This window comes from Alexandromys fortis, unplaced genomic scaffold (assembly GCF_014885135.2).
Source record: "Alexandromys fortis isolate MF-2015 unplaced genomic scaffold, M_Fortis_MF-2015_v1.1 scaffold_146, whole genome shotgun sequence".
In the NCBI taxonomy this organism is placed as follows: Eukaryota; Metazoa; Chordata; class Mammalia; order Rodentia; family Cricetidae; genus Alexandromys; species Alexandromys fortis.
Window position 1 is genome coordinate 753,222 of NW_026068042.1, and position 13,859 is coordinate 767,080.

Consider the following 13,859-nt stretch of genomic DNA (forward strand, 5'->3'; position numbering starts at 1 on the left):
ACAGATATCTGCCTGCCTTTGCCTCTGGGTGCTGGGACTAAAGGCGGGCGCCACCACACCCAGCAGATTTTTCCTTTTTGTTATGCCAGGGCCACTCACACGCTGAGAAGGGTTTAATACAGAGCCACAACTCCGGCTCCAAATGACTGACTTCATTGCGACAGGTCTCATTCTGTAGTGCACATTGTCCTTGAGTTCAAATCCTCCTGCCTCAGCCTTCCCAGTGCTGAAACCAGACTCCATCACATCCTGGTTAAATGAACAATTTATTTTTATTTATTTCTTGAGTATTTTGCTTGTAGGTAAGTATGTGCACCAGGAGTGTGCCTTGTGCTCTCAGAGGTCAGATGAGAGCACTGAAACTGGAGTTGTGGATGGTAGTGAGCCACCATGTGGGTGCTGGGAATCGAACCCAGGTCCTCTGCAAGAATCATCTCGCCAGCCCTTGAAGTGAGTGGCTTCACATTAAAGAGATACAAACCCAGGCTGAGGACACTTGGTCATACAATGCAGAGCCCATGGGGCCCAGGGTACAATCCTCAGCACACGCACACAAAATAACCAATATATCGATAGGACTTGCATCATAACTCCAGGCTTCAATTTTGGAAAGTGTATAATACAAATAATAGTGACTATGTGTGGTTTGCAATGATTAAAAAAGTGTTTTATAAAATAACATTCTCAGGTGCCAAAAAATAAGTTTTTAAAATTGTAAGTTTAGGTTGTCTAGATGACTCTGCCGGTAAATGAGCTTGCTCTGCACCCCTGATGGCATGAACTTGATACAGCATCTATAGAAGAGAACAACTCTCCAAAACTGCCCAGTGTGGGATGTCCTTCTGTATAAGTGTTGCCTTTATTGATTAATGAATAAAGCTATTTTGAACAATCGCTTAGCAGAGTAAAGCCAGGCAGGAAATAGCGAGAGAGTAGATGGAGCCAGAGAGACGCCATGTAGCTGCCGAAGGAGGACACACGGGAACCTTAGGAACCTACCGGTAGACCACAAACTTGTGGCGATACACAAATTGATAAAAATGGGTTAATTTAAGATGTAAGAGCTAGCTAGGAATACGCATGAATATTGGCCAAACAGTGTTATAATCAACATAGTATCTGTGTGATTATCCGGGTCTGGGCGGCCGGGAAACTGTCCTGACATCCACATGTATAAACATACAATAGTAATGATAGAGTGTGAAAGCATATCTGAGGGTATGTGAGTGCCGTGTGTGTGGGTGTGTGCGCGTATGTGACCTCAGGCACCATGCTCAGGAGCTGCCTTCTCCGAGACAGTGTCTCCCATTGTTCTGGAGCTCACCAGTTAGGCTGGCCGGGCTTGGTGCTATGCTCCAGGGACACTCCATCTGCTACCCAGCTTTGATATATAGGGCTGCTGGGGGTGAATTTGGTTCCTCCAGATTTAGAAAGTACTTTACCGGCAACTATCTTCCCAAGCCCTCCCCTTTTTCTGTTGTTTTAGCTATTATTATTTTTAATTACGTGTAAGTCTGTGTATGTGAGTACAAGTACCTGCAGAGGCTCTGGCCTGGAGTGAGGGTTACAGGCAAATATGAGCCACTGGGCATGTTTCTGGAATTGAACTCAGTTCCTCTGGATGAGTAATATGTACAGACATGTTTTGGGACCAAAGCCCAGATAGCGTTGAATTTGTGACCCTCTGGCCACAGACCCCCAGGACTTGGCTCACAGGTCCTCCTGGCAGGAACTCATCATTGCTAAGATGAGCTAGCAGGGGTGAAGCTAACATTCCGCTTAGTCTCAGCTGCCAGGAAGCTAGGGGAGAAGAATCTTCTGAGCTTGGGTTTTCAGGGCAATAGATACAGAGATGTCTCTTAAAAGGTGTGCTAAGGAGGCCACTCACAGGATAACACCACTTGCTGTTCTTCCAGAGAACCAGAGTTCGGGTCCCAGCACCCACATCAGGCAGCTCACAGTTGCCTGTAGCTCCAGTTGCACGGGACTCAATGCCCTCTTCTGGCCCCTACAGGCATCTGCACATACATGTGCATATGTGCACGGATATACACATTTTAAAAAGACTGTGAACCCGACGGCCTCACCGTTTGATCTTGGGCAGGTTGTTTTGCCTGCTGTAATCTGTCTTTGACGTAAGGGAACAGAAGAGCTAAAACTTCCTCCAGCTCAAACAGGTGAGGAGACCCCTACCTGTGTCTAAGAGTGGCTACAAAGGCCCAGCCCAAGGTGTTCCCAGACTGGACAAAGCTTTCATGTCCTTTCTCTCCAGATTCAGGAGCTGTTGGCCTCGCCTGGGTCGGCATCAGATTGGTGGTGAGGGCAGCGTGAACACGGCAAAGTGCCCAGTTGGTGTAGGGTCAGATAACTGGCCCCTAGCGCCCCTTCCTGAGGAGGTTTCTTCTTCCAACTGCTTCCTTCCCCAGGCAGTTAGGGGAGGTAAACAAGACGACAGGCAAGAAAGTACTTTGAGAGCCACAGGTGAGAGCTGAAATAAAGCTTGCGAGCTGTGTCTGTTTCCCCTCTTCTGCCATCCAATTATACACAAACTCTTTGGTTCAGAAAAAACTAAATACCACCAACTTTCAAGAACTGTCTTCTCTCCCTCCACCACTGAAATCTGGTCATGGGAGTTGCAACCCTTACCCGCTGGGCCTCCCCTCACACGTGTGTGTGTGTGTGTGTGTGTGTGTGTGTGTGTGTGTGTGTGTGTGACTGAGGGCAGCCTTGAACTTCTGAACCTCCTGCCTCCAAACACCAAGTGGGAATTATAGGCATGTGACACCACGCCCAATACTTGCAGTGCCGGGGACAGAACCCAGAACTTCTGCCTTGTTTGCTTGACTGAATCTTTTGGAGTTGTTGTTGTTGTTGTTTTTCCAAAAGAAGCTAAAGACCTGGACCTTCTTTAGTGTGTGAAATACTTTGAATTTAAACCTCAATTAATTCCACTTGTTCTTTATTTACCTTAGATGGAGTCTCAGGTAACCCAAGCTGGTCTCAAGTTCCTGACCTTCCTGTCTCTACTCTGAAGTGCTGGGGTCATAGGCATGAGCCACCGCACGCAGCTCTTGACCGAGGCTAATCGCCCCTGAAAATGCAGCTGGCTCGGTTCACACAGAGCCATCAACTTCAGCCTCCGCATTAAAGAGGCAGTGGCCTAAACAAGATTCTCTTCAACCTCAAGCCTGTCAATACTTCTGAAAACTGCCCTTGCCTCTCACATGGAGCTCTAGTGGGTTTCCCACTCTGGCCCAGTAGACTCAGAGCCTAGGGCAGTGGGATCAGTGTGTGTGTGCAAACGCTTCTGGTAATCACCCACAAGACTGTACTCTGTCCCCAGGACCGGCCCTTGCTAGAACTTCTGTGACTTCCGGAGGATGCCAGAGATTCAAGCCTCTGAGCTTCCGACAGTGTGTGTATTTCACCTTCTATGTTGGAGCTCTTAAGACCATTCCCCGCACTCCTGGATTATCTCTGGGTAGTGCCTGAAGTCCACAGGCGGATCCAGCTCCCCTCGGCCTGTGGCCGGGGATATAGATAACTGACTAGCTTCTCCGTCCCTATGGCCCCTAGCTCCTGGCCGATGGACCCACTGATGCTTCGCCACTGCGGACTTCTGGCCAAAGCACCTGCCACACTGAGGGCACGGGTAGGGACGCTCGCCACTGTGGGTCCGCCTGTGGGCTGCCATTTCAGAGCTCTGGCGGAAGCAGCGTCCACAGTCAGGGCATGAGTAAGGCTTTTCACCCGTGTGGGTGCGCACATGGCGCCGAAGATCTGACGCATGGGCAAAGGCTCTGCCACAGTCTGTGCAAGGAAAGGGGGTCATGCCGCTGTGTACCCGCTGGTGCTGATGGAGCGCAGAGCTCTGGCTGAAGCAGCGCCCACAATCAGCACAGCGGTAGGGCTTCTCCCCAGTGTGGACACGCAGATGGGTGGTGAGGGCAGAGCGCTGCGTGAAGGCCCGGCCACATTCAGGACAGCGATGTGGCCGTTCCCCTCGGTGTATGGCCCGGTGCTTGCTCAGGGAGGAAGCTCGACCGAAGGGCTTGCTGCAATCAGGGCAACGGAACGGCTTTTCACCAGTGTGGGTGTACAGGTGCTCCACCAATGTGGACCGCCAGGCAAAACTCTTCCCACACACACGGCAGCCATGACGCTGATCTGCTCTTGGGACAGTGGCGTGGACACCAAGAGGGGGGTGAGGGTCCTTGGGCAACAGCTCCAAGTTGCGAAGGGGTCCAATAATTGGCCCAGCTTGTGTAGATAACGTCTTCTGGGTTGCCTCAGTCTCTTCCCTTGGTCTCTTCCCTTCCTCCTGTCTGCAATCTGCTCGGAGACCAAGAAAAAGCTCAGAATCTGAGGCATGCCGCTCCCTGATTTCCACACCCCCACAAGGTGACAGACAGGGCACTGGAGGGGAGAGGCCACAGAATCTGAGCATGCAGGCTGCGTGGATGTCCGGAGGCAGCATAAAGAGAGGCATCAGTGTGGTCCCCAATCCCAAGTCCAGCGGGCCGAGCACTTGGCAGAGGTGGACAGGAAGAACTGAAGGAGCCTCCAGAAGGGAACCAAGTGATGGCAGCAGGACAGCCGTGGAGACACAGGGCTCCGATCAACATAGCCTAGTGACCGACTAGATTCACGGTACAGGCACAATCACAGTCCCTTTCTAGGTGAATCCAGGGGTAAGCGTAATGACTTTGGCCACGAAAACAGTTCAGGGAAGAAACTGCCAAGCAGGTAAGTGAAGTCACCAGAAGACACCATAATGGGCCGGCTACTGAGAAGTCCCCCAAAGACGGAGTACCCAGTCCTTCACCTGAGTCGGCTTCTGTCGGACACATGGCCACCTCTGGATCCTGGGCACCGGGTCCCCACAGTTCGGCCTCTTCCTCCACCCAGGAGATGAGCGCTGGCTTGGCGCCTCCGCATCCTGAAGGGAAAGAAAGCAAACCCCACGATGCGGGTAGGCCAACCCCCTTGGTCTCGGCCTCCTGTTCCCAGGGCTCCCCGTTCCACGGCTGGACCCACGGTGTCACGCGCGGGGCGAGCCCAGAGACCAGGAAAGGCTCTCACCGAGCGCCCGCAGGAGACCGTAGGTCTCGCTCATCACCTCCCGGTACAGGGCTCTCTGAGCCGGCCGCAGACACCCCCACTCCTCGGGGGAGAAGTACACGGCCACGTCCGAGAAGCTCACCGCCCCGGGCTTCCCGAATGCGGCCCGAGCCGAGGACCTTCCCGGGGCAAGTGGCTGCGCCATGGGGACCCTCCCCCGGCTCGGCCCCGGGCCAGTCCAGAGCACCCGGGAACGCCTGCCCAGCCCCAGGTGTCCGCGCTCGGATACCAGGGCCGAGAAGGGACAGAAACCAGTTCCGTGCGCACCCTAATGTAGGTAAAATTTGAAAACTGAAAGTGGCAGGTACATAATCAGGACTTGAGGTTGCCTGTATAAAAATGGTGGCAGAGGGGTCTCACGAGCTAGGCTCCCTAGCGGTTGTGCCCAGGTTACGTCACCGGTCTTTCTAGGTCATTGTCTTCTAGCCCTCATCCAAAATGGCCACAGAGTCTACCAGTGCCAGTCTGAGAACAAGTCCCAGGCGAGAGGCCCCCATGTGGGCGGGGACTTCCCTGTCAAGATGCAGCGGGGCGTGGTGCTGACTTCTGGGGACCCGCAGCTCTCTCAAGGTCGGCTAGGTGGAAACGGCCTGTGAATGGGTGTTTAGTTTTTTGCTTCTGGACAGTGTATTATGGAGCCGGAAGCCTGTGGAGGGACGGGCATTAATAAGAAGGCAGAAAATGAAGCGGGCCCTCAATTAGGGGGTTTCCACCAGCGTGGTATACAAATCTCAAACTAGTTGAGGAATACCACTCCTGACAGATCAGAGATCTCGGAGCTGTTCTTTGAACAACCGGGACACCTGGGACATTCACAATGGCTCACTTCTAATCTTCTAAATGTCCACCTGCCCATCCAGACTTCAATCCCACGAGGGAATTACCCGTCGGTGGTTTCTGGGCTGTTTGTGAGATTCCCATCAAATATCCATCCAAAAGAGGAATGAGGCCCTACTTATGGTCATATACATTCAGGTTTTGAGCCTCATTCATTGCTATTTTAATATAAAATACCTATCTATGAACGGAATATTATCTCCATGTTGGCATCATTCACAGCAAACGTTAGTGTGCCGGAATTCTTGCTCCTGAGCTGGGGAGAGGCTTCAGCCAGACTTCAGGACAAGGGGCTCTTTTCCCTTCCCATGAACCCATAATTGTCCCGACTGTCTATCGTGCCTCACTGCAAATCTGTTGGATCAAGATGAGGCTTCTGCTCACTGAGTCTATACTAAGCTGAAAGAGCAGATGTGAATCCCCTCGGCGCAGAGTGACCAGATCTTCGGCAGACTGTGTTGAGGTCTGTGTGACAGACGAAGCTTCCTCCGGCTCTAGGAGGCCACTAGCGGTGAGCCCCAAGCACGAGATAGCTCAGAATGTGAACCAGATCATCCCAAGCCCTCCTGGCTCTTTCGCTTCAGTTGGATGATCTGACGTTGTTATTCTGCCACCCGCATCTTTGCCAGCTGGACATCTGACAGTGTGTCACTATCCTGAATCTCACAAATGACCCATTCAAACTATGGGCATGGCATCTGAACAGAGGGCTCTCAGGAGAAGAAATAGAAACAGCTCAGAAAGTGTTCATTGTCCCTAGCCATTACAGAAATGCAAATCAAAACAACTTTGAGATTTCATCTCACCCCAGTCAGAACTGCAAAAATCAAGAAAACAACAGACACAAATGCGGGAAAACACACAGGGAAAGGGGGCTCCTTCAGTGCCAATGTGGTTGCGAACGGGTCCCGTCCCTCTGGAAACCGCCGAGAGCCTGGTCATAAATCTACCGTAGGACTCAGCTCTATTTTAGGTGTGAACCACCATACCTGGTGCTTCCTCAGCATTGTTTATTGAAAGTGGAAACAATCCAAATGTCCTTCAATTTAGAAATGGATGATGGGACCAGGTGATGGTGGCGCACGCCTTCAATCCCAGCAGTTGGGAGGCAGAGACAGGTGGATCTCTGTGAGTTCAGGGCCAGCCTGGTCTCCAGAATGAGTTCCAGAACAGCTGGGGCTACACAATGAAACTTTGTCTCAACAAACAAACAAACGAACAAAAACAGAATGAGATGGACAATGATGTACTTTGTAAAGTCGCTCAATTGTATCAAGAAGCAGAAAGATGGGGCTGGAGAGATGGCTCAGTGGTTAAGAGCTTTGCCTGCTCTTCCAAAGGTCCTGAGTTCAATTCCCAGCAACCACATGGTGGCTCACAACCATCTGTTATGAGATCTGGTGCCCTCTTCTGGCCTGCAGACATACACATGGACAGAATATTGTATACATAATAAATAAATAAATATTTTTTTAAAAAAGAAGCAGAAAGACAACCATGACACGTTTTCTCTTTTCTGAGGTTCCTAGCTCCAAATCATCTGATGTGAGCTTATAACCTGGAATAACTAACTACACAAACCAGGAAAGTAAGAAGGGGCCATTGTTGGGGTTGGGGAACAATAGAGAGGGGAATTAGCAGGGTACAAGAGAGGAAGTGGGGAAAATAGGAGAGGGCTCTAATCAGGGAGGGGAGAGGGAGATAAAACAGGAGGGGGTAAGATAACAGTAAGGATATCTGAAAAAGTCATGAGAAATCATAGAATAACTATTGACTTAAAATGCCTATAATACATGTAAGACGTGTCTATATCTGTGTGTATAGTTTAGATGAAACTTTCTCATCGGGGCTGACTATGCTTTCCTGCAAGAGTCACGGACATCTAACAAAGCCCCCACCATCCGTGCGCAGCCCGCTTCTGAGTTGTTGAACAGGGTTGTCCCAAAGACTCCAAAAACATTATAAGCTAATTTTGTTGCCCTTGGTTGCCCCCTAGAGGTAGAAGATAAGTCCCTATTGCTGAAACACTCGGATTGCATTGCACTTCAAACACAGGATCCAGAGGACCCAAACTGGATCTGACTTGAAAGTCTCCCTGAGGACTTCATTTCAAGATACCAGAAAGATTCCAGATTGTGGTGGCAAATACCTTTAATCCCAGCACTCGGGAGGCGGAAGCAGGTGGATTTCTGTGAGTGTGAGGCTATCCTGATCTACAGAATGAGTTCCAGGACAGTCAAGACTACACAGAGAAACCCTGTCTTGAAAAACAATAAAGAAAAGAAAAGAGGGGCCGGGGAGATGCCTCAGAGGTTAAGAGCACTGGCTGCTCTTCCAGAGGTCCTGAGTTCAATTCCCAGCAACCACATGGTGGCTCACAACCATCTGTAATGAGATCTGGCGCCCTGCTCTGGCATGCGGGCATACATCGAGGCAGAATGTTGTATATATAATAAATAAATAAATCTTTTTTAAAAAAGAAAAGATACTTCAATAATAAAATCCACCCAACATGTGGGGGCTAGAGAGATGGCTCAGTGGTTAAGAGCATTGCCTGCTCTTCCAAAGGTTCTGAGTTCAATTCCCAGCAACCACATGGTGGCTCACAACCATCTGTAATGAGGTCTGGTGCCCTCTTCTGGCCTGCAGACATACATGCAGACAGATTATTGTATACATAATAAATAAATAAATCCACCCATCACAGAGCATATTTCTCGCTATCAAATTCCCAGAATCTACAGATTAGAACTCCATACAACTTAATTCAAAGGTATTAAATACATGATATCAGAAAGTACCATGCAAGCTATGACGTCCGTGAACCACAGCCAGATACAATAGCCCTAAAGGTGCAGTAGTACGCACATGCCTTGGCGGTAACCAACAAATTGGACTTCAGTCCACTCAAGAAGAGGGAAACCATGCCTGACAGTGGCCACACAGCCAGCTACCCAGGGCTCTAGCCTTGGAGTTGTGGATCTTGGAGGAGACCCTAAACCTACCACCTTACTAAACCAGCATAACCCTAACTACACTCTAAGTGTTTCTCCATATACGCACAAGTCCGTGTAGTTCTCAGCCCTCATCAAGGAAAACTCTTTGCAACAGATGGAGACCCTTACAGAAAACCCCCAACCAATCAAAATGCGGAGTTGTGGAGCCCAATCCCAATGGGTGCATCTACAACATAACCCCTGCACCTGAGGCTCGGGGGTCATGGAGGAAGTGGGGTGGTGGCACAAAGACTGTAAGAGCCAGAGGGACAGGACATTTACTGTGAGATTCTGTCTCCTAGAAATGTCAGAGAAGCGACACCCAGGACCCCTCACCAACATGGCTGTCTGGACACAAGGATGACATCAAGAGACATGCTAACGTAGAAGGGGGTGCTCACAGGCACCCAACCCTAGACAACTAAGGAATGATGGGAGGAGAAACAGGCCTTTCCAGAGACGAGGACACTGATTGATTGTCCAACACAAATCACCTCTGAGACCATACACACGAGGAATGTTATACAGATGGAGCAGGGATAGTTATTAGAGTATCATATATTAAATATAATGGAATATAATAATGTTTGGGATATATTATACATATATATCTATATAAACATTACACCAGTTAAAATAAAGGTGAATTTGAGAAAAAGCAAAGAATTTGAGAAAGTACATGGGAGGAATTGGAGGGAGATAATATATTATAATCTCAGTATGTATAAAAGACTCGGACAGTTCTAAAGGGAGGGTTTTAAGTCTCAAGAAGTCCTAAATAGAAACACTCTATACAAAGAGGGACTCCTTAAGACTCAGGAAGTAAACAGGTCACCAGCCTCAGGGACCACTCTCTCATTCCCCAAGGTCACATGAACAGTAAGGGGTGGCGAAGAGGAGAGACTTTCCATCCCGTCCAGTTGCTTACGGGTCCTGCAGGGAGCTCCAGGCTTCAGTTTGTCACTGTGCTGGGGTGGACTTTGGTGATGCAGTCGTCCTGTTCCTGTAAGGGAACCCTTGCCCGTGGTCCTGTGAGTGATACTAATAAACTCTACAGTTCACCACGGTGGGCTTTGGCGGTATTGACTTTGGTCTGTTGTTGGTTCCCTATCTGGCACTATGTGTGCTCATGTCTCCCCAGGAACAGAGTCACATAACACCTTATCTCAAAATAAAAAGTGTCTCAGAGGTCGAACGCTGGTCTAGCCTGCACCAGCCCCTACAGTCAACCCTCAGTTCTGAGAAGAAAAAATTACCACTGGGCTGTCTTCCTAATGTCCTCTTTACATTGTCCAAGTTGTAAAATGTCGACAATGACTCACTTGTTAAACAAACACTCATTGCACATTTGCAATGCCATACATATTATCTTATTGAAATTTCAGACTTTGACAGCAACTCTTTAAGGTAGCTCTTATTAATCTCCATTTTGCTGAGAGGGCACTGAGGCTCAGAGGGGCAGTGACTCCCCTGTAGATCACCGGAGAGTCGCAGAGACTGGTGTGTGCCACATTGTCAGTGCTCTTCCAGTCGGGCTTCCTGCTGGTGACAGTTTTGCAGGGTCTGACCACGCCCTCCGCTAGGTCTAACGCCACACTTTAGGCCCCCTCAGTACTTACCTCTAAAGTAGACAAGGAAGGAGTAGATGCTTCCTGAGCTGATGGGAAGGTCTCAGCTGTACAGAAAGCAATACTGAGAGAATGAAGTATCTTGTACTTTTTCTTGTTTTCCTTTTGCTTTTTGTTTTTGTGGTTTTAGGGTTTCAAGGCCTTGTGCATGAGCCATCCTTAGTCTTTGTTTCCCTGACCCAGAAGGTCTCCCTAAATAGTCCCAACTGGCCTTGAACTCCAATCTCACACTCCCAAATGCTGGGGTAACAGACCTATGTCCCATGCGCAACAATCACAATACCATCGACAACTTCTTCTTCTCTTTCTCTTCCATCTTCATTGAATTTTCTGTGTAGCAAAACATGACCTTGAAACTCTTGAATTCACTTCCAGAGAGCTGGACTTCCAGGTGTGTCCACCTCCAGAGAGCTAGAATTCCAGATGTGTCAACCTCCAGAGAGCTAGAATTCCAAGGGTGTCCACCACACCCAATGTCTGAGGTGGTCCACTCAGAACCCAGAGTTTCATGAATGTTAGGCAGGTTTTAGTGTCAATTTGCCACAAATTAGAATCCCTGGAGTAGGAAGACTTATTTGAAGTTTTGTCCCCAGTCAGCCTGAGAGACTGCAGGACTAGGAAGCTACATTGGCTCTTTGTCCAGAACTTTTCTTAGCTGTCTCAGGCTCTGTGTTTGAGTATTTGAGCCCAACATTGGACGCCAGCTCACAAAAAAAAAAAAAAAAAAAAAGACACAGAGACTTATTATTAATTATGAAAGCTCAATCTATAGCTTATCCCACTAGCTCTTATAACTTAAATTAACCCATTCCTATTCTTCTATGCGTTACCTCTCCTCATGCATGTCTATTCCCTCTGTATTCACTGGTGACCCTACCTTTCTTCTTCCCAGAGCTCTCTCTGACCATAAGTCTCTGCTTTAACTCCTGCCTACCTATTGGTCATTTATCTTTCTATTGAACCAATCACAGTGACATATCATTACAGAGTGTAATCAAATATTTCACAACATTAGGTAGCAACCAGTAGATAGACCTTTGTCCCACCAGCCCAGCTCCCAAATAACCACTTAGAGATTTATTAATAATTATAATTTCTTGGCTGATATCTTAGGCGTGTTACTAAGTAGGTCTTACAACTTAAATTGACCCATATTTCTTATCTATGCTCTACCATATGGTGGTACCTTTTTTCAGCACAGCATGTTCATCTCCAGCTTCCTCTGCATTTGGCTGGGGACTCCACCCTCTTCGTCCCCATGCTCTATTTTTGTCTGTAAGTCCTGCCTAACCTCTGCCTGCCTAGCTATTAGCCATTTAGCCCTTTACTAAACCAATGAGAGCAACAAATATTCGTGGTGTCCAAAAAATTGTTCCACAGCGTTTCTCCCTCTTCGTCTAATTTAAAAGAAAGGTTTTAACTCTAACATAGTAAAATTATATACAACTAAGAACTATAGTTAGAATATCCAGTTCACTTAATTTGGCAAATATAGAGAATATAATCTATTATCTATTTTATTTTTGTGAGTCTATTTTATACCTAATTTACTTTTTATCATAACTAAGGAAAACTACAAATTTAACCATTTATTCTTTAACTCAATCAAAGACCCCAGAAAGATGTACTATTACCTAAGGACAGGGACATCTGGCTGCCTAGACAGACACCCAAATTTCCTCTGTAATGTTGGGGCAGTCATCTTTGGCCTATAGGCCTAGTATATCTAACCAACATTTCTGAGAAGCAGGGATTTTTGAAGGGCTATCCTAACTTGTCTTGGCAAAGCTTGCAGCCACTTTCTTTTGCTTCTTGCTTGTCCAGTTTGAACAGTATACTGTCAGCAATTGAAGCAAGAGCAATTTCTTTGCCCAGTGGCTAGATTTTGTCAAAGAGAAAGCAAACTTCATATGGGGTTTCTTTGATGTCTATCATCTTCTCTGAAGTAAATTGGTGCTGCCAAGAGCAGAGGTGTCCCATTATCAGGAAAACCTTATGTTGTTAAAACATTTTAAATATCATATTTCTTAGGTATTTGAAGTGTTTGAAGACCACTTATCTACATAAATATTCCATTTAATCTTAAAACATATCTAAAATGACTACAACTTTGATTATTATAGATAATTAGCCACTAACCTGTATTTCTTAATTGTGCATTTTTAAATGAACCACATAAGCATAATACTCCAAACAAGAGTAGAAACAGACATACACTGTAACAAAAATAACTTTAAATTTTTTTATCAATAAGCCAAAATCCATACCAATGTAAAATATTTTGAGATTAGCAGTTGTTTTGGAATAAAGTAGATTCAATAATGTACCTTTTATCTTATCATTTCTATATTATATATCCCTTTTTTCTTTTAGGAAGAGATCTTTAAATTTAATTCTATTTGGGTTTTTTTCTGACTATAATCAATAATGATTTGTAAGCAAGTCCCACCCCATGAAAACAAACATCCATAACCCATATTTTGGGAATGTGGGTATTGTTTTCTATAGGCTGCTTCTTGTTGTTTGGGGGTACTGGCATCTTTGGGGAAACTCTGAGAAAGTCAGGGTAATAGTTAAGTCTTGGCTGGAGTATTGTGTAAGGCTGGATCATCTCAGACAGCAGCCTTGAAGCTGTTCTAGATGCAGAACTCTGAGGAAACTGCACCAGAGATGCTCTTACATGTTGAATCACCTGGTCCATCTGTTTTTATTAGTGTTGGGTCCCATGGCTCTGAAAATACATAAAGTTTCAAAGGTAGCATACATATCTGTATTAATAAAAGTATAGACTGTGTGTTTTACACATCAACCAAAGATGACTTTTTGTTTTGTTTGAGCAGGTAAAATATGTTACATGTCTTGTAGTTTTCCTAGGTTTATTTCTTTGTATCTGTAGCCAGGATATTCAGGGGACCTTCCTCCATCAAACCTGATCATCTTTAACCTTGAATAAATCCACAGGCTTTCATTTTCTATGGGAACAAAAGCACAACCTCTTCCCCAAAGCAGCACATTTTTTTAGTTCCATTTTGACATCAAGATGTTTCTAAATTAGTTAAGTTGGCTTAATATAGCAACCTTTACAACCCAATGTCTCTTAGCAGCTATCACTCGTCCATCAATAATCACAAAATCCAAAGACGATTTAATCCCAGCACTCGGGAGGCAGAGGCAGGCAGATCTCTGTGAGTTCGAGGCCAGCCTGGTCTACAAGAGCTAGTTCCAGGACAGGAACCAAAAGCTACGGAGAAACCCTGTCTCGAAAAAAAAAAAAAAA

The 13,859-nt window shown here is 46.8% G+C and overlaps 1 protein-coding gene across 1 annotated transcript; it reads right to left on the reverse strand.

Annotated features, from left to right (window-relative positions):
- Window positions 1-281: 281 nt before the first annotated feature.
- LOC126515889 (zinc finger protein 764-like) lies at window positions 282-7,322 on the reverse strand. The gene is made up of 3 exons (XM_050165897.1): window positions 5,083-7,322; window positions 4,826-4,939; window positions 282-4,332 (listed from the first exon to the last, which is right to left on the reverse strand). Exons 1-3 carry the CDS (start codon window positions 5,264-5,266, stop codon window positions 3,446-3,448), a joined length of 1,185 nt encoding a protein of 394 aa, XP_050021854.1. The 5' UTR covers window positions 5,267-7,322; the 3' UTR covers window positions 282-3,445.
- Between the last annotated feature and the right edge of the window lie 6,537 nt (window positions 7,323-13,859).

Excerpts from the sequence above, each read along its gene's own strand:
- LOC126515889 (XM_050165897.1), bottom strand. The coding sequence starts at position 5,266 with ATGGCGCAGCCACTTGCCCCGGGAAGGTCCTCGGCTCGGGCCGCATTC. Across the intron at positions 4,940-5,082 it reads CGGTCTCCTGCGGGCGCTCG|GATGCGGAGGCGCCAAGCCA; the intron begins GTGAGAGCCTTT and ends CTTTCCCTTCAG. Across the intron at positions 4,333-4,825 it reads TCCGACAGAAGCCGACTCAG|ATTGCAGACAGGAGGAAGGG; the intron begins GTGAAGGACTGG and ends GTCTCCGAGCAG.